This window comes from Mercurialis annua, linkage group LG6 (assembly GCF_937616625.2).
Source record: "Mercurialis annua linkage group LG6, ddMerAnnu1.2, whole genome shotgun sequence".
In the NCBI taxonomy this organism is placed as follows: domain Eukaryota; kingdom Viridiplantae; phylum Streptophyta; class Magnoliopsida; order Malpighiales; family Euphorbiaceae; genus Mercurialis; species Mercurialis annua.
Window position 1 is genome coordinate 39660518 of NC_065575.1, and position 18903 is coordinate 39679420.

At 32.3% G+C, this 18903-nt stretch overlaps 2 protein-coding genes across 2 annotated transcripts; one reads left to right on the forward strand and one right to left on the reverse strand.

Annotated features, from left to right (window-relative positions):
- Positions 1–5524: 5524 nt before the first annotated feature.
- On the reverse strand, positions 5525–6675 carry LOC126688253 (protein EXORDIUM-like 2). Its single transcript, XM_050382887.2, has one exon. It carries the CDS (start codon positions 6648–6650, stop codon positions 5718–5720), a length of 933 nt encoding a protein of 310 aa, XP_050238844.1. The 5' UTR covers positions 6651–6675; the 3' UTR covers positions 5525–5717.
- A 3305-nt stretch (positions 6676–9980) lies between these two features.
- On the forward strand, positions 9981–17329 carry LOC126686550 (ATP-dependent RNA helicase DEAH13). The gene is made up of 11 exons (XM_050380660.2): positions 9981–10183; positions 10283–10355; positions 10439–10507; positions 10630–10679; positions 10770–10830; positions 10904–11290; positions 12133–12378; positions 12475–12705; positions 13392–13505; positions 13608–14840; positions 15368–17329. Exons 1-11 carry the CDS (start codon positions 10158–10160, stop codon positions 16868–16870), a joined length of 3993 nt encoding a protein of 1330 aa, XP_050236617.1. The 5' UTR covers positions 9981–10157; the 3' UTR covers positions 16871–17329.
- Positions 17330–18903: the final 1574 nt, after the last annotated feature.

Sequence of the window (18903 nt, forward strand, 5' to 3'; positions counted from 1 at the left end):
ACTCATCCACCAACAACCAAAACATTCGCCGCCGCGCCGCCGCCGCCGTCTCCGGTCGTCCTCTTCGAGAAGGAAAATTCTGTTCTTCGAAGAACAGATCTGTTCTTCAAGAACCGATTTGTTCTTCTGTTCTTGAAGAACAGGCTGTTCTTCAAGAATAGAAGACGACCCAGCTGGGTCGTCCTCCCGCCTGAGAAGACGACCCGGCTGGGTTGTCTTCTCAGGCACAACATGATGACCGGAATTTTCCGGTCATCTTCAATTCGAAGAAGATGACCGGAATTTTCCGGTCATCTTCAATTCGAAGAAGATGACCGGAAATTTTCCGACGATGGTGGGATTGTGTCCGCGGTTGGGTCTGGTGGTGGTTGGCGCCCGGTTTTATACATCAGGGGGTTTAGCGCCTCTAAAGTTTAGGGGCCATGGGTGATTATTAGCCATATACCCTGACCTAAGAAAAAGTTCATTCGTACCCTTTTTTTGATTTTTCATTTTCGTCTCTACCCTAAAGAGCCAATTTGACCTCTTTTTATTTGGAAAAATATTCAAAATGATCCTTTTTATTTAGCTTATATTCTAATTAAACATTAATATTATTAATCATTTATAATGTTTTCATCCTTTAATTAATTTAATTGTCAAAAATTTAAATTTTAGGGTAGAGATGAAAACAAAAAATCAAAAAAAGGTACAAATGAACTTTTTCCTACGTGAGGGTATAAACGAAAAAATATTACAAGGTTTTTTAAGTAATAAGGCCTTTATTTTATAATTTGAAGAATTTAGTTAGAAAAATTTACGATATTTGTGTTTGGTTTATTTTGAAATTTTATTTTACTGATTCAGTAGAAAGTTACTTATAAGTAAAATAATAAACATAAAATTTTATTTATAAAGAAATTTGTTCTAATATTTGTTTAGAAATTAATTAATTCTAATTTAATGGTGCAACATATTAAGGGAGGAACCCCGGTGTTGGTCTTTCAAAAACAAAAACTTTCACAACAGCGAACTTTCATTAAAAAAAAATAAGGCTTAAGGTTTTTAAACTTTTATTTTTTGGTTCATCAAGTCCTTCAACTTTTATTTGGTTTTCAAATCTTTAAATTTTCATTTTTTGGTTCTATCAGATTCCTCGACTTTTATTTGACTTCTTTCAGCCTTTTAAACTTTTGTTTTTTGATTCATTGGGTTAAATAAAGATCCATTTAAGGACCCAATGAACTAAAAAATAAACAATTAGGGACTTAAGAAAGGCAAATAAAAATTAAAGGATCTGATGAACCAAAAAATAAAAATTTAAAGACCCGAAAAAGTCAAATAAAAGTTAAGGGATCTAATGAATAAAAAATGTATAATTTAGACCATCTCCAACCTATACTCATTTTTTGGTATGGGTCTTGTTTTTCACCTCCAACCCATACCTACTTCCCACCCCATTTCTTTGTTGGGAAGATTAGAATAATACTCTATTTTCTAAAATAATTTGATTTCCTACCTCAATAAAAAAAAGATAGAGAAAATACCTCATCATTTCAATATTTTTATTTTTTTACTCTAAAGCATGTTTATATTATAATTATACCTACTTTTCTTTAATTTTTTACTCTAATTATATTTTTCTTAGCTATCATATTTTTATATGTCTATCTCTTTCTCTCTTTCTCCTCTCTCCTCTCCCCTCTTCTTCTTCTTCTTCTTCTCTGTTACTTTTTTTTCTTCGTCAATTTTCTTTTTCTTCTTTATTTCTTCTTTTCTTCTCCATTTTCTTTCTTTCTTCTTCGTTACTTCAACGCTCCGCCGCCGTTTCTCCATCACTCCACCGTTGTTGCATTGTTCTTTCATATTTTATTTTAGCAAACTTTTCTTTAATTCATGGTGATTATTGCGATTTTTTTAATATTCAGATCTAAATAAATTACTATTGATTTTTTTTTTCAATTTTAGATCTAAAAATCTGCATGAAAAACGATGTTATGATGAAAAAAACAATTTTCTGCACAAAAGATGATTTTCTGCAAAAAAAAACAGCATCTGATTATCATATTATTATCATAATACTGCAGAAAAAAATGATTTTTTATAAAAAAAACAAAAAACAGTCTCTGATTATCATATGAGTATCACTGTATTATCATGTTGTTATCATAACACTGTATAAAGAAAGATTTTCTACAAAAAATTGATTATCATGTTGTTATCACTGTATTATCATCTCGTTATCATAATATAATCATATGATACCGAGATGATAATGTATTATTGTACCTAAATGATAATGTTATGACAACGACATAATAATAAAATTATCATAACAATATGATAATATGATACCTATATGAAAAAAATTACATAAAAATTATGATAACGAGATGATAATGTGAAAAAAATAGTATGATAATGAAGTATAATAAGGTCATATTATCATACTATTATCTTCACCTTATCATCTTATTATCATAATTTTTTTGTAATTGTTTTTTTCATACATATATCATATTATCATACTATTATCTTCACATTATCATCTCGTTATCATTATTTTTTGTAATTATTTTTTTCATACAAGTATCATATTATCTTTACATTATCATCTCATTATCATAATTTTTCTGTAATTTTTTTCCATATAGGTATCATATTATCATAACTTTATTATTTTATTATCATCTGATTATCATACTGGTGTCATAAATCTTTTTGTGATTCTATTTTCACGTACGTTATCATCCAGTTATCATAACCTTATCATAATTTCTTATCATCTAATTATCACACTCCAGTGTTGTGATAACGACATGATAATCAGACACTATTTTATCATACATTATCATAGATATTATCATATATGTACCATAAATATTATCATCTCGTTATCATATGATAAAACATTATCATATGACACTATTTTTATAAAAAAATTTCCATGTAAGTATCATATTATCATACTGTTATAAGCTTATCATTATATTATCATAAAAACATTATCATACAATTATCATTATCGTACATTTGTATTATCATAACCTTATCATAATCATATAATTAATGTTATGATAACGACATGATATTGTAGTGATAATAACATGATAATCAGACGCTGTTTTTTAATAAAAAATTGATTTTTTCTGCAGCGTTATGATACTTGCATGATAATGCAGTGATGATACTCATATGATAATCAGAAGCAGTTTTTTTTCAGAAAATCATTTTTTGTGTATAAAAACGTTTTTAATGCAGATTTTTAGATCTAAAATTGAGAAAATTCAAGAGTAATTTATTTATATCTGAAAGTTAAACAAATCTTATTAATCACCACGAGTCGAGGAAAAAACGCTAAAACTGAATATGAAAAACGCCTGAGCATCGGTGATGGCGGAGCGACGGCGGAATGATGAATTAACGATGAAGAAGAATAGAACAAAAATGAAGAAGGGATAAAGAAGAAGAAGAAGAAAATGAAGAAAAAAAATGGCAGAAAAAAAAAAGAATAGAGAAGGAGAAGAAAAAGAATGGAGAAGAAAGAGAAAAGGAGATAAAGAAAAAAATAAGTGACAGTTGTCACTTAAAAGTAGAAAAAATATGGTTAGAGTAAAATAATAATAAAGGTAGGTATAATTATAATATAAATATATGTTAGAGTAAAAAAATAAAAACATTAAAATGGTGAGGTATTTTCTCTATCTTTTCCTTGTTGAGGTAGGAAATCATATTATTTTCAAAAAGAGAGTATTTTTCCTAATTTTCTCTTCATTGTTTGTGAATAGTAGCAACCCACTTCTTGGTATGCACTATTCACACAAACCCATTTTTTGGTTAATTGAATATTTACCTTTTAATTACAATTTACATAGCTAATTTTGTAAATATTCATTTTAATCCAACTTTTCATTAAATACCAATTAAATTTTTAATAATGTAATCCAAATTATTTTTATTGAAAAAAGTAAAACAAATAAATTAAATACATAAAAATTAAACAACATATTTTTTATTTAAACATAAAAATTACGTTACATTAAATGTAAATATTACTTTAATTTTAATTTTTTAATTTTATATACAGTGAACCAATAAAAATTGTGTTATTTTAATTTTAATTTTATTGTTTCAATTTTAATTATCATTTGTTTTATTTTTTATAATTGGACATTAAATAATATTAAAAAATAATAATAATAAATTTAATATTATTTAAACATTATTAAATAAATGAGTAGATGAGGATGTATGTGTTTAAAATATAAATATAGATGTGAAATGATAAATGGTTAAATGGTTAAATGTAGTAGTATTAAATATAAAAGAGAATATATAGAGAATATTCTTTTGGTGTGAAAAATGAGGTAATAGGTTGGAGTAAAAACACTGTAGCAAACCTAAAAGTGTGTAAATTGAAACTCAAATATGGGTTTTGGTATTTTCTATATTTCTAACTAAATATTTTCTGCCCTAGTTTTTTTTTTATGAATTATTTTCTATCTCAAATTGATATGTAGTTTTTGACAAACATAAATAATAAATTTGGTTTATCTAAGCAAAAAGAATTAATTCATGAAAAAATTTCTCCATATTTTTTTAGCTATTGCTGTAAGATAAATTGCTAGTATTAAAAATTATTTCCTTCGTCTTAAACTATAAATAATCCTATCTATGAAGCCTATTATTGAACAATTTAGCTTTATAATTGAATTATGTAATTAATCAAATAATTTAAAAAGAAAAATAAATTTGTAATATAATTGTGAATGTCATTTAGAACTCATAAAACATATATATTTATAGATAGGGGAAAATATAAAAAAACCCTTCAAGTTATTTAGAAAGAGCACATATGCCCTTTTAGTTTTTTTTATTTGGCCAATTAGGCTCTCAATGATTTTAAATGTTGCAAATAAATCCTCACACTTCAAAAAATCCACATAAATAACAAAAAACGTGAAGGGCTAAGTGTCCAAAAAAAAAAAAACTAAAAGAGCTTCAATGCTCTTGTCAAAGATTTAAAGGAACTCTTTTGCAACGTCTAAATATATTGATGGCCTAAGTGGCCAAGAAAAAAACCTTTAAAAAATTATATGCTCTTATGAATAATTAAAAGAATTTTTTTCTACCTTTACCCTATAGATAAATACACTTTCTAAATTATCAAAAAAAAATACACTTTCTAAAATGAACAACTAAAAAAAATGAAGGTGTACCTTTTATTTTTATTTAATATAATAACATTTTTTATTTTTTAGTATATTTTTATTTTTCTTTTAATGCATTCGACTATAATTAATGTGGGTATGATTGTTCATAATTTGAGATATAAAATAAAAAATTTACATAACATTATGGGACTGAGATAATATTTTATATCTTTGTCATTGAATTGTTCCGTTATATTTTTCATTAATGAACTTTATATTCAAGAGGTGAGCTAATTTAATGTTTAACGGAGTCTACCTTCTCAAAAATTAAGACAAAAATTAAAATTGACTACTAGTGAAAACAAAATTAATTCTTTTTTTAAAGGAGAGCATTTAAAGATACATAAATTGCAATTCATTCGTTTTCTCTTGTTAAACTATTACAACGCCTTCCAATTAAAGCAAAAATAAATTAAATATTAATTTGGACTTGTGCTCCATGAAATTGTTACAATACAAGAATATCCCAGTCACACCTTTAATCTTCCAATCCTGAAAAAAAACCTGATACAAATTCTGAATCAATTATACCACCTTGCAGCTGGAGCTCGAAATATCCCAAATCGCCGGCAACAGATATTTCCGGCCATTAACACCATAAGCATTATAACTCGCCTTGCTTTTCTTATCCTGTAACAAACGTCCAGGATAACCAGGATGAGCTCCGGGACCGAACGTTCCGGGACAAGCCGACACCGCCTCAAGCGGCGCTGAAGCGTCACCTTGAAAATATCCATTCTTAAAAGGATTGGTAGCCGCTCCTGCAAGAACCGTCGCAATATTTATAATCATTCCATCGGCGGCAACTCCGTTCGGTGCAACCGGCGGTTTTCCTGGAGGAGCGTACGCCGGAACTGCATAAGGCCATGCACATAAACCCGGACACTGCGAAGAATATCCGACGTGAGCGTACACCAGTCTCTTATTCTGTGAATGAAATCCACACGAATTCATGCAAAACTTGTCAACGGTCACATCTTTCGCCGTTAAAACCAGGTATATTCCGTTACGATCAGCCGGTAGTTTCTTTTTCGTTATCTGATTATTCATAATCTGAGCAATGTCAGACCGGTGCAGTTTCTTCCCTACAGAATAAACATCGCCGGTCTGTTTGCCGAGTTTAACGATTCTTGAAACCGGTTTATTCGCCTTGTCTTTATACGACGCCGTTGTTTTCCACCAGGTTGCGACGGTTGGTTCTTTGAGATGATCTTTTTGAGTAAAAGAATTAAAGAAATCAATTATAGATGTTCTGTCTTCTATAGAGAATGCGCCGTACCATATAATGTAGACATTGATTCCGGTTGGTTCTGTTAAGATCCGGCCACCATGGTAGGTGACGGCGGCGGAGTTTGATCCTAGAGAAGAATGGTCATTTTTGGTTTGGTTTAGGGCTTGTGATCGTTCCGGTGATAAGAACAGGATAATTGTAGTAATGAGAGGATAAAGCATTAACATTTTTGACCTATTTTTTTGATTTTGGTTAATTTTTAATTGTTGATTTAATGAAATGATAATGAGCTTTATATAGAGAGCTTTTATTAACTGATTAACTGTAAGCTCTATTTTAAGTTAGAATCCATTGATTAATTAGATTTTACTATATTCATTTTCGTTAAAATTTTGACTTAAAACTAATATTAAAATCTGATTGCTGGACACAACAAAATAGATATCGCTGAATTAAATATAATATTTTTTCTAACTATAAATTTGAAAATAATGAGTTTGTTGAAATAAACAATATTGATGATAAATTTGGTCAACAGGTCAAGTATAAAATCTAGTATAATTTTGCATGGTTTAGTCTTTAGTTATATAAATGGGTTCACTGCCATTAAGTTGTAACTGTAATAAGTTGAAATTTTTATTCGAAAATGCTGAAGAATAGCTGATGTTTTCATACTAATTCCATAAATAAGAGTAATGTTATTTTCCCTTTTTAGATAAAATAATGCTATTTGATTTTTCTTTAATATCCCTTCTCACATGTAATGTCTGACGTGATAGTAAAAGAGAGAAGCGATTAAATATTATTTTGGAGCTATATATTTTTAGGATAAATTTGCACAAATATACAATTATAACATGATGTACAATAAAAAAAGTAGACAAAAAAAAATGAGGATTATAAAGCATTTTTCGATAAATAATTAGCTCATTACATATAAATTGAATTAATTTATCGATTGAATTATTTATAATATCAACGTTTAGTTAGAATATAGACTAATAATGAAAAATTATTTTAAATTTTTTTCTAAAGAAAAATAGGCCAATTTAATATTTTAAGATATAATTAAAAGTCAAACATGTAAAATATGTTGTAATTGTATCAAAAAACAAACACCGAACAGAGCAACTATATTGATTGAAGTTTATGATTACAAAACTTGAAATAAAAACTACAAACCTAAAATTTACACTAATTATGAGCGGGAAATGAGCTGTAACTACAGCTGTAATTTAGCTGTAATCTAGCTGGAAAAGACAGCCAACACAGCATCCATAAGGAGCTTCACAGCAGCAGCAGTAATATGCTCTAATATCCTCCCTCAAGCTGGACATAAGTAGTTATGTCCAGCTTGAAATAGCCTTGTAGAAGTATTTGCAGCAACTTTGAAAAAATCTTGACGCCGGCAGCCTGAAGCAATAGATTACTTCACACAACAACAATTTACATAACAGAATATACAGTAGTTTTGAGCAGTTTTGGAACATTGAAGCATCAATCTTCTTCAACAGCAGCCACAACATTTTGTATACATCAGCTTTGCAGCAAAATAATAGTTTGACAACAACATAAGGGTAACCAGCAGAAGCAACAAAAGAAGTAGCAAAATATCAGTAATAGAATAGGTAGTCCCAACATAAAAGTATCAATACTCATCACTCATTCAGGCAGCTTCAATTTTTTTTGCATATTTCTTGATAATATTGGCATTAAGGCCACCTTTTAGTATTAGCAGCCCAAAGAACAAGTGCTTTGTCTATTTTATTTCTCTTGAACTCCCTAATATGCTCCATGAACTATAGCAACATCAACCATAATCATCAAAGAGACCAAACTTTTCATTGAGAACTTTTATCAAACAGGTAATGAGCACTACTGTAAAGTGAATTTGTCTCACCAATTTGAAGATAGAACAGTTCCAATCAAATCAAAAAACTATCATGAAACTTTTTGCATAAACCAAAACAACAATCAATCTAAATTGATTAACTGAAACATATCAGATATTGAACGAAGAATCTGAAATTGAACAGTAGCTGATTGAAACTGAAAAATTGACTAAGAAATAACCGGAGAAAAGAAGATTTAAGAATTTCAAAATGATAGAAATTGATTGATAACTAAACAAATCAGACATTGAATGAAAAAGAAATTGATAGAAAGAACCTGTAATAGAAATTGAAATCATCGATAATAATGATTCATAAGCAAGCTTTAATGTGATGGACTGAAACTAAAATGGAACTTTGAAATCTAAAATTGAAATTGAACTCATTGATAGCAATGATTTAAACCTGGTACTGACATTCAATCACCGATAGCGATGAACTGAAACCGATAGAAAATCACTGATAACGATGAACGAGAAATTGGAGTCACCGATAGCGATGCTCAACAACAAACTGAATCTGAAATCAATCCAGACTGTTGGGACTGGACATCCAGTTCAATACAACGGAGAAGAAACGATAAAACTGAAACGCGGCGGCAACACTGGCGGCAGCGCCTGATTCCGGGCTCGGACCCGCTCTGATACCATATCAGAAAACAAACACTGAACAGAGCAACTATATTGATTAAAGTTTGTGATTACAAAACTTGAAATACAAACTACAAACCTAAAGCTATTAATACAGTAATTATGAGAGGGAAATGAGCTGTAACTACAACTGTAATTTAGCTGTAATCTAGCTGGAAAAGACAGCCAACACAGCAGCCATAAAGAGCTTCATAACAACAGCAATAATATGCTCTAATAAATTGCCCCTTTTCACACACACACACACACACACACACGCACACGCACACACGCACACATTCTTACTTTCTTAGCAATTGCACCCTGCAATTATAAATCAGTTAATTTTTTTTTCTATTTCGTATTTTTAACTATCAATAGCACCCTGAATTAGAAAAATTACACAATTTTATTTTTATAAGGAGAAAAATATTCAAAACGACTAACTTTAAGTGTCACATCATACTTTTTTCTACTTGGAAAAATTCAAACAAACCTTTTTTTAAAAAATTCAAACAAATCCTAAATAAATACTTAATTAGATATATAATTAATTTTTAAAATAAATTTAAAATGACAATGTGTCAACCTTCGGTTCCAAATCTGCCACCGGCCGCCCTCGGACCCACCGTCGCTAGCCATGGAAGACGAGCGGCGACAGATCCAATAGTGAAGCGGCACCGAGGTAGGCAACGATTGAATAGGGAAAGTTTTATTTCATTAATTTGTATAAAATAATTTAAATTATCTTTTTAATATTATTTTATTTTTCATTTTACAAAAAAGATGATTTATTTATAATATTTATAACATTAAATGCTATTTAAAATATATGTTAAATATGAAGATCTATTTTTAAATTTCATCCAAATAAAAACATTCAATTTGATACATTAAGGTGGTACAAAAAGTAAAAAACACAAAAAAAAAAATTGATGAAATCACAACATTATAGTGTTATTGGAAAGAGAAAAAAAATGGGTGATTTTTCTGCCTATTAGCCTATACCTAATTACCTATAGTAAAAACCACTCAGCACTCCCTCAAAAAAAAAAAAAAAAAAACCACTCAGCACTGTCGCTTCCCCGTTTCAAAGGTACTCCCCGGTTTGGTTTCTCGTGCCGCGGCTGCAGTATCGTACCGACTTCAGCCGCCTTTTCTCTCTAAAACTCTTCAACCAGACACAGTGAGAGCTCCACATCACCAAGGCAACATGGAACTTTCTACGGAAAACTCATGGTAATTCTAAAACTTCATTAAATTTAGTGTTTGGTTGGTTTATTTGGCATTCAGAATTTTAATTATTCATTCATTAAATTGGTGATTTCGTTTTGGTAGCTTGGAAGGTGATAGCAATGCATTAATCTTGCCTGCGAAGAAGAAAAATAACAAAAGGAAAGGCATGAATTTGGTATGTTGCAGCAGATTTGATTGATCTTCTGTTTTATTGGCTAATGTGAGTGATTTAATTTCTTTATTTTCTCCCTTACGCAGGAAACCGAAAAGAAAAATAAACAGCCTATGTTGAGTAAATCCCAGCAAAGAAAGTTAAAGAAGTTGGAGGTATGTATGTGATTGTATGTTTTTTATTCGGACATTATAAAATTGAATTTGGGGAGTCTTTAGTTACTAAAAACTCCCTTTTTTGCGAGAATCAGTTTGATCATATTTTTTGGTTTCTGCAGGAGGAGAAGGAGAGAGAATCTTTGCTAGAAAAAAGCATTGAGACTTTGGAGTATGTCACCGCCTTTTATTCCCTAGTAGTTTCATTCTAATTTGTTTGTTATCTCTTCAACAAGCTTTGATGGTAGTGTTTACTTTTCAGGAAATATAAGATACCAGAGAATGCTCTCTCTCTTATGCGATCATCAAGAAATATAAGACGGGTTTGTATGTTGTTTCATTTTCAAATTGATATCATTTTAGGTTAGGTTTCTGATTAGATTTACCTTTTTAAAGGCGGAAACTGTTAGAGAAAAACGCATTATGGCAGTACAATTATTCAAGGCTGGTTTGGAAGTTCCAAATAGTGAGGGTTCTTCCTTTGAGACTGAAGCCGAGTCTGAACATTTTTACTCAAGGCAGGCTATGAATGAGGATGACCATCTGCTGCAGCCGGTGGTAAGAGAAACAGAAGCTACAAATGACACTTGTGATCTATCAGCTAGTTACAGTTATGGAGAGCTAGGTGGTGGCAATAAATCTGGCTTGGATGGTCCATCTGTTTCTCTCTTTTCTGCTGAAGAATTTTGCAGCCAGGATAGTCATAGTCCTATTCAAGATAAATCTAGGAATTTCACCCTGCCTGCCTGTCGGCACGATAATAATGAAGCCTCGCAGTTATTGGTAAGTCCTGTAATTCACTTTGGCATTATAGATACGGTAAAAACTTATTTGGTATTTAAGGTGCACTACTTTTGATTTCAAATAAAAAGTTGAAATAAATCTTCTAAAGAAAGTTGCATTCTTTGTGGCATCTTCTCAACACTATAAATGCTACTCCCTCCATCCCAAAACAATAGTCCACTTTCCCCTTTTCACATAGTTTAAGAAATACAATTAATGCTCTAACTTTTCACAAATTTATCTTTATTTTTCCTATCATACCCTTATTAAATGTTATGACTATAGGCTAATAGCAATAAATATGTTTTATTAGCGTTGAATTACATTATCTTTCGAATCATGCTAACACTACTTAGTATGCTAAGTGTCTAATGCCTTGCCTTTGTTATCCTATAAAACAATGTGATTTATAATGTTGTGTGTAATTTCATGGTAGTGACAAGATATATTAGATGCCGCATTATTTTTCTCAAAGCTATTAGTATTGGATAATTTGGTAGCGTCTACAGATTTTCCATGTGCAGATGTATAATGTCAATGATGAAGTTAGATTCTGAATGTTTTCATCTGATATATTGTCTATAACAGAATAATGCAAGACTTGGGCCTCATAAAAGGTTTACCTATGATTTCTGATAAAAATGCCAAAAACTCATCAGATATATTTGACATTATACAGTATGCAAAATATAGGACACAGCATGGAAGAATCAGATGTAATTTGTGCTGGCGTATTCATAGAGAACATACCCGTGTGTGTGCAAGAACCATGATATTTCTATCCTATATCACTGTTTGATGCTGTCTGATTAGAAACTTGTTTTCTTTCTTACATGGACTAGGTTAAATCAGATGAGATATTAATTGCAGATTTTGCAAAGGCCAGTCGTTTAGCAGATTGTCCGTTGCAAAGACCTATCTTGATCCCTACGGTGGTCCATGTGGTTAGGCCAAATAAGGTGGAAGAGCAAAGGAAGGATCTTCCAATAGTTATGATGGAGCAGGAGATAATGGAAGCTATAAATTATAATTCCACTGTTTTAATCTGTGGAGAAACTGGTTGCGGAAAAACTACTCAAGTTCCTCAGGTGTCTTTATTTGATGCTTCCTTGTCTTTTTTTTCCTTCTAGAATTTTAAACCTCATTTTTTCTGAAAAATCCTAATTTCAACTTTATGGTTTCAGTTCCTTTATGAAGCAGGTTTTGGGTCAAGCCAGTCTCTTGCCCGAGGTGGTATTATTGGAGTTACTCAACCACGCCGTGTTGCTGTCCTTTCCACAGCTAGACGTGTGGCATATGAGCTCGGTGTCCCTCTCGGTAGGGAGGTTGGGTTTCAAGTGAGACATGACAAAAGGATTGGGGACAATTGTGCTATCAAATTTATGACTGATGGAATTTTACTACGAGAAATACAGGTTTGGCTTCATATGCAATGGGACGATACACCACAATCTATGTAATATCATTATTGGGTTTTTCTTATATATTTAGATATTGTTGAAACATGAAAAAAGATAAAGAAGTAGGTGAAAATATGTCAGACAATAGGTATTTGTACCCAATATATTAATGGAATTCTAATGTTGTTGCACATCATATCTATCCTTTTGTGGCATAATGTATTAAACTTGTCTTGGAAATTGTTAGTTTTATCGTCAATAATTGGTTTGGCAAGCACCGGTACAAATTACACTGAGGTTGTAAAATTGTTTTTGGTCCTTCACAGATTGGTGGACTGCGTTCCTGTCTGTTATAACCTTTCTAGTACTGTTTGTACTATCATATGTTTGTGAGTCAGCATTATCTGTCAGAAACATGTAAATTGACAATCTTACCATAAAACTGATGTTTCATACCTGGTTAAATTCTTATATTGTAAACTGGCTTCACAAGCACCGGTGTAGACTATATTGGGGCTATAATTTATTTATTTTGGGTCCTTGGTTGGTAGATTGGTGGACTGTGTTTCTGTCTGTTATACTGTTTCTAGTATTGTTTGCAGTATCATCTGTTTATGACCCGGCATTATCTGTCAAATGCATGTAAATTTTCAATTGTTCCATAAAACTGGAGTTTCCTGATTAGAGTTTTTATGCTGCAGAATGATTTTTTACTGAAGCGTTACTCCGTCATTATTCTGGATGAGGCTCATGAGAGAAGTGCTAACACAGACATACTTATAGGAATGCTATCTCGTGTCATTGTACACCGCCAGGTAAGACTTGAAATTAAAAGATCACTTGGGAAGTAGAAATAAAATCTATGGCTCTTTTGCCTCCCGCTTTCTACTTATATGTAATTTTGCTCTCAATGGCAGAAAATATATGAGGACCAGCAAAAGGTAGTGCTTTCTGGACAAAGCATAACCCCTACAAATATGATATTTCCACTCAAACTTATCCTGATGAGTGCCACCTTGCGAGTAGAAGATTTTATTTCTCAGAGAAAGTTATTTCGGTATGCTCCTCCTGTCATTGAAGTTGCTACCAGACAATTCCCTGTAACTATGCATTTCTCAAAGAGAACAGAAGAAGTGGATTACATTGGCCAAGCCTATAAAAAGGTCATGTCAATTCATAAAAGGCTGCCACAAGGAGGCATACTTGTGTTTGTAACAGGGCAGAGAGAGGTAGAGTACTTATGCCAGAAGTTGCGGAAAGCATCGAAGCAACCAACTTCTAGAGCTGCTGAAAGGAATGTAAGGAATGAAATCCCCACAGAAACTGAAATGAATCTGACTGAAGGAATTAGCATGAAGGAAATTTATGGGGCATTTGAGGCCGAGGATAATTCAGATGAACATCAAACTGACAGATTTGGCTCCTTCAGTGAAGATTTGACAGGTTTTGCTGAGGATGACTCGGAATTCTCTTATGATTCTGAAACAGAGAGTGAAGTAGAAGTTGCTGGTGATGATGTAGATCCTGCGGATCAGATCAATGAAAATGGTCATAATATCTTAGATGTCTTAGGGGAGGAAGGGAATATCTCGTCATTGAAGGCTGCTTTTGAAGCATTAGCCGGAAAAACTGCATCAGACACTAATTCTGAGGGAAAACAAATTCCTTCTATTCCAGAAGACAGCTTTAAGCAATCCAATCACAATGTAGGAAAGAATGGTGGAGGGAATAAAGGTCTCTTTGTTGGTGCACTGCATGTTTTACCTCTATATGCCATGCTTTCGGGAGAGCAACAGTTACGTGTATTTGAAAAGATCAACGAAGAGGAGCGGCTTGTAGTTGTTGCTACTAATGTTGCTGAAACCTCTTTAACTATCCCAGGAATAAAGTATGTTATTGATACCGGAAGGGAAAAGGTGAAGAACTACAACCCCTTAAATGGCATGGAAACTTATGATATACAATGGATAAGTAAGGCATCAGCTGCTCAACGAGCAGGAAGAGCTGGGAGAACTGGACCTGGCCACTGTTACCGTCTTTACTCGTCTGCATGCTTTAATAACACACTTCCTGATTTCTCATGTGCTGAAATCTCTAAAATGCCTGTTGAAAATGTTGTTCTTATCCTGAAATCCATGAAGATCAGTAAGGTGTGTTTCCTTGCATGTTCTAGTGTTTAATCGCTTGGTTTAGGATATAATGGGTGATTTGTATTGGTGAGTCTTTTGTCCAGGTCTTCTTTTTTGGTGTAATTGGCCAACTAATTTTTTTTACTTGTGAAGTGTTTTCTGAGGATGATGCGTTGTGACTTGCTTTTCCCGATCATCCAATTATCATCCAATTCTATTTATCTTTAATGGGATATATCGGGAATGCAAAGGCTTGAGCCTTGCAATCTATTTATACTGTGTCGTACGTGAATATTTTTCATATTACTGGCTTGTTGGTTTAGAATCTGTTGATCACAGCCGCTAGCTAGTTCTCTTACCGACTTTGCTTTTATTTTTTTAATTTTAAATGTTATTTGAACTCTTTTTTATCATTGTATTCTTTAAGCTTCCAATTGCGCTTTTTTCTTAAAATTACAAGTATTGTTGGCTACCATTTTTACTTGAAAGCATGCCCATCATTTCTTCTGCTAATATATTGCTATTTTACATTCTGTTTGCATATTCAGGTGGAAAATTTCCCGTTTCCTACTCCTCCAGAAGCCAATGCATTGAGAGAAGCAGAACGTTGCTTAAAGACTCTTGAAGCACTTGATGACAACGGAAGATTGACATCCCGCGGAAAAGTCATGTCTTTTTATCCAATTAGTCCTCGTCACTCTCGAATGATTCTTACTGCTATTGAAATTTTGAAGAAGAAAAAAGTTTCCAAACCAAATCTGGTTCTAGGATATGCAGTTGCAGCAGCTGCGGCTTTGAGCTCGTCTAATCCTTTTCTGATACAGTTTGAGGGAGGTAGCAATAATAACAAATCCTCAGATCAGGATGGAAGATCGGGCAGCTTAGACAATGAGAAGATTTTGGATAAGCAGGAAAAGCTGATGAAAAAGAGACTTAAAGGAACATGTAAAACTGCTCGTGAAAAGTTTTCTAATCTTAACAGTGATGCTCTCACTATTGCTTATGCATTGCAATGTTTTGAACTTTCTGGCAGCTCAGAAAATGCCTTCCATCTGAAAACAAAGAGAGAAGAGTCCAAGCTAAGAGAAAATTTTTGCATTGAAAATGCCTTGCATCTGAAAACAATGGAAGAAATGTCCAAGCTAAGAAATCAGCTTCTTAAACTAATTTTTAGTAAGAATGTTGATCATGGTGTCGAGCAGGATTTCTCTTGGACTCATGGAACTCTGGAGGATGTAGAACAAGCATGGAATGATTCATCCAGAAAGCTTAAATTAAATGAGGAAGAGCTATTATGCCAAGCTATCTGTGCTGGCTGGGCTGATAGAGTTGCCAAACGAATCAGAGGTCATTCAAGGTCATCTGAAGGAGACAGAAATGTAAATTCTGTTCGGTATCAAGCCTGCTTTGTTAAAGAGGAAGATGTATGTCTTCATCGCTGGTCATCTCTTTCTCGTTCGCCTCCTGAGTTTTTGGTATACAACGAACTGGTGTGTAGAAAACGGCCATATATTCATGGAGCAACAAGTGTGAAACCAGAGTGGCTTGTCAAATATGCTAGGTCTTTATGCAGTTTTTCTACTGTTGATGACCCAAAACCTTATTATAAGCCTCAAACTGATCAAGTATACCGTTGGGTCACTCCAGTTTTTGGGCCTCGTCTGTGGAAGCTTCCACTGTATAGTCTACCGATTACCAGCGACATGGATCGTGTGAAGGTTTTTGCCTATGCGTTGCTGGAAGGACAAGTTTTACCATGCTTAAAATCCTGCAGGGAATATATGGCAGCCCGTCCTAGTATCATTTTAAACCAAGAAGCTGCAGGTGAAAGTCGGGTTGGGAACCTACTATTCAAGTTAAAGACAAATTTGATCGATTGTCGTGCAAAGTTAAGGGAGGTGTGGAAACAAAATCCTGAAGAACTGTATTTTGAAATTCTATGTTGGTTTAAGAAAAACTCTCACAATAAACTTGGAGAACTTTGGTCAAGAATGCATATTGAAGTTGAGCTAGAGCCTCGTAAACGCTTTAGCAATAAGGTGGATGGATGAATGTTTATTTTGTTGGGGAGGACTTGAATGCTGTTAATGCCATGAGTACGCGATGGTATTATGATTGTAGGGCGAGCAAAAGAAAAGTTTGCTCGTCTTCTTCCTTTTGTAGGTGAAGCTGTCATTGTTAGCTAGGAGCCTGGAAGCATCGTCGGTTCTTTATTTATTAGTCCGAGTGTAAGGTAATGTTACGCCCTTAGCATCAGTTCTTTCGGAAACGAGGTTCTATGATTTTCATTACAGTTACAAAATTTGGTAGCTAGATTTAAGTTAAAGTTGCAAAATTTTGTTCGCATTTTTTCTGGAAATGTATAGGTAAGTTATTAAGTTATTGGCCCCAGTTGAATGTGTATTGATTTGGTGTTTGAGTCGATTATTAAGAATGCATAAGCATGTTAGAAATGACATCTGAACTTCCCATTACATTTAGCAAATGCATTGAACTTGCCCTTTTCTTAATGTGTGAAAAGACCTGAGGTGTTGATGGATCATTTGATGATAAGAACATGTGGTCCCTTGGGGTAATTTAATTCCGAAAACGACGCCTTTGTTTTATGTTGTTTGTTTTATAATAGAGAAACTATAATTTTTCTTTTAGTACAAGTAATTCTAATATTTTAAACTTCTATTTGTATTTCACCAAATATTCATTTCGCCTTTCCAACTTAGCACAACAGATTAAAAGTATTCAAGTTAGTGGTTTTAGACAAATAAATTCATAGTTTGGCAAAGTTGCATCATTTTAATATAATGTATGTTTAGGATAAAATGATGTAACTTTGTCAAAATATGGATTTATTCTATCTATAACTATCGACTTATATACTTTTGCTATTTACGTTAAATCATAGGAGTGAAATGAACCTTTCGATTTTCCGCTTACTGCCCAGAATTTGGCATTTTGCTATAAATTCTTCAAAAAGAAGACAGTGCATTTCAAACGTCTGATGTGATTATTTTTAAACAAAGGGTCAACGCGCCCCTTAAACTTGTGACACGGGATCATCTAATCCAATTTATACTTTTTTAAACAACTAATCCCAAAACTCTTCATTTTTGGGTCAAATAACCCCATAATTGTATTTTTAAAACGCGTAAAATACAAATTGGAAGTGAGGGATGTAAAAAAGTAATTAGATATTTTCCTAATTATTGCGATATAATTATACTAAATCTATTTTTTGAAATAAAAATATAAATTATGGGGTTATTTAACCTAAAAATGAAGAGTTTGAGTTATTGTTTAAAAAAGTATAAATCGGGTTAGATGATTCTGTGTTACAAGTTCAGGGGCGCGTTGACATTTAGTTTGATTATTTTTGGTGGTGGTTTTTTTTTTTGTTTAGTTAAGAGCTAAACTTTTGAATGGCAAGTCAAAAGAGTAATAGTTTAATGAAGGATAGTAGCGAGGCCTTTAAGGAGTGGATACAATACAATGCATTTAAATGTGATTGGTAAACAAAGGCAGGTGCATGGACCCATAATTTGAGATCTGTTGCCCATTACCTTTCCAGATTCGTACGCCATTTTAATGCTGCTTTTCCCTTATCTTTAGGGCGAGCAAATACATGTTTTGCCATGTATGGAAAATTTCATTTTTATCTTTTAAATTCCTGTTTAATATTGACAATTTCACAAACGATCCATTACATGACACAAATTAAACAAAGTTAAGTGGATTAGAGATGGACTTGTACCGCGTAATCCATTTAAGACACGTTTAAACCTTTTACTAATTAGTTAATTAATTAAAGTATTACGTGTAATTAAATATGTTCACATAATATGAATTGGGCAAAAATTAATTTGAAATTTTTGAAGGATTAAATTTTGATTTTAAATGTTTAAAACTATATTCATTTGCAAGTGTTTTCTATAATTATTCTTTTTTTTTTATGAAATAAAGGTTGCTTTATCTATTTATCATCAGATGAGCAACAATCGCTTTTATTCAATTGTTAAATAAACATGATAGATAAAAAATAAACTAACTATAGATATTGTTTCTATTTACAAATTATTTTAAACATTTT

Excerpts from the sequence above, each read along its gene's own strand:
- LOC126688253 (XM_050382887.2), bottom strand. The coding sequence starts at position 6,650 with ATGTTAATGCTTTATCCTCTCATTACTACAATTATCCTGTTCTTATCA.
- LOC126686550 (XM_050380660.2), top strand. The coding sequence starts at position 10,158 with ATGGAACTTTCTACGGAAAACTCATG. Across the intron at positions 10,680-10,769 it reads AAAAGCATTGAGACTTTGGA|GAAATATAAGATACCAGAGA; the intron begins GTATGTCACCGC and ends TTTACTTTTCAG. Across the intron at positions 12,706-13,391 it reads TTTTACTACGAGAAATACAG|AATGATTTTTTACTGAAGCG; the intron begins GTTTGGCTTCAT and ends TTTATGCTGCAG.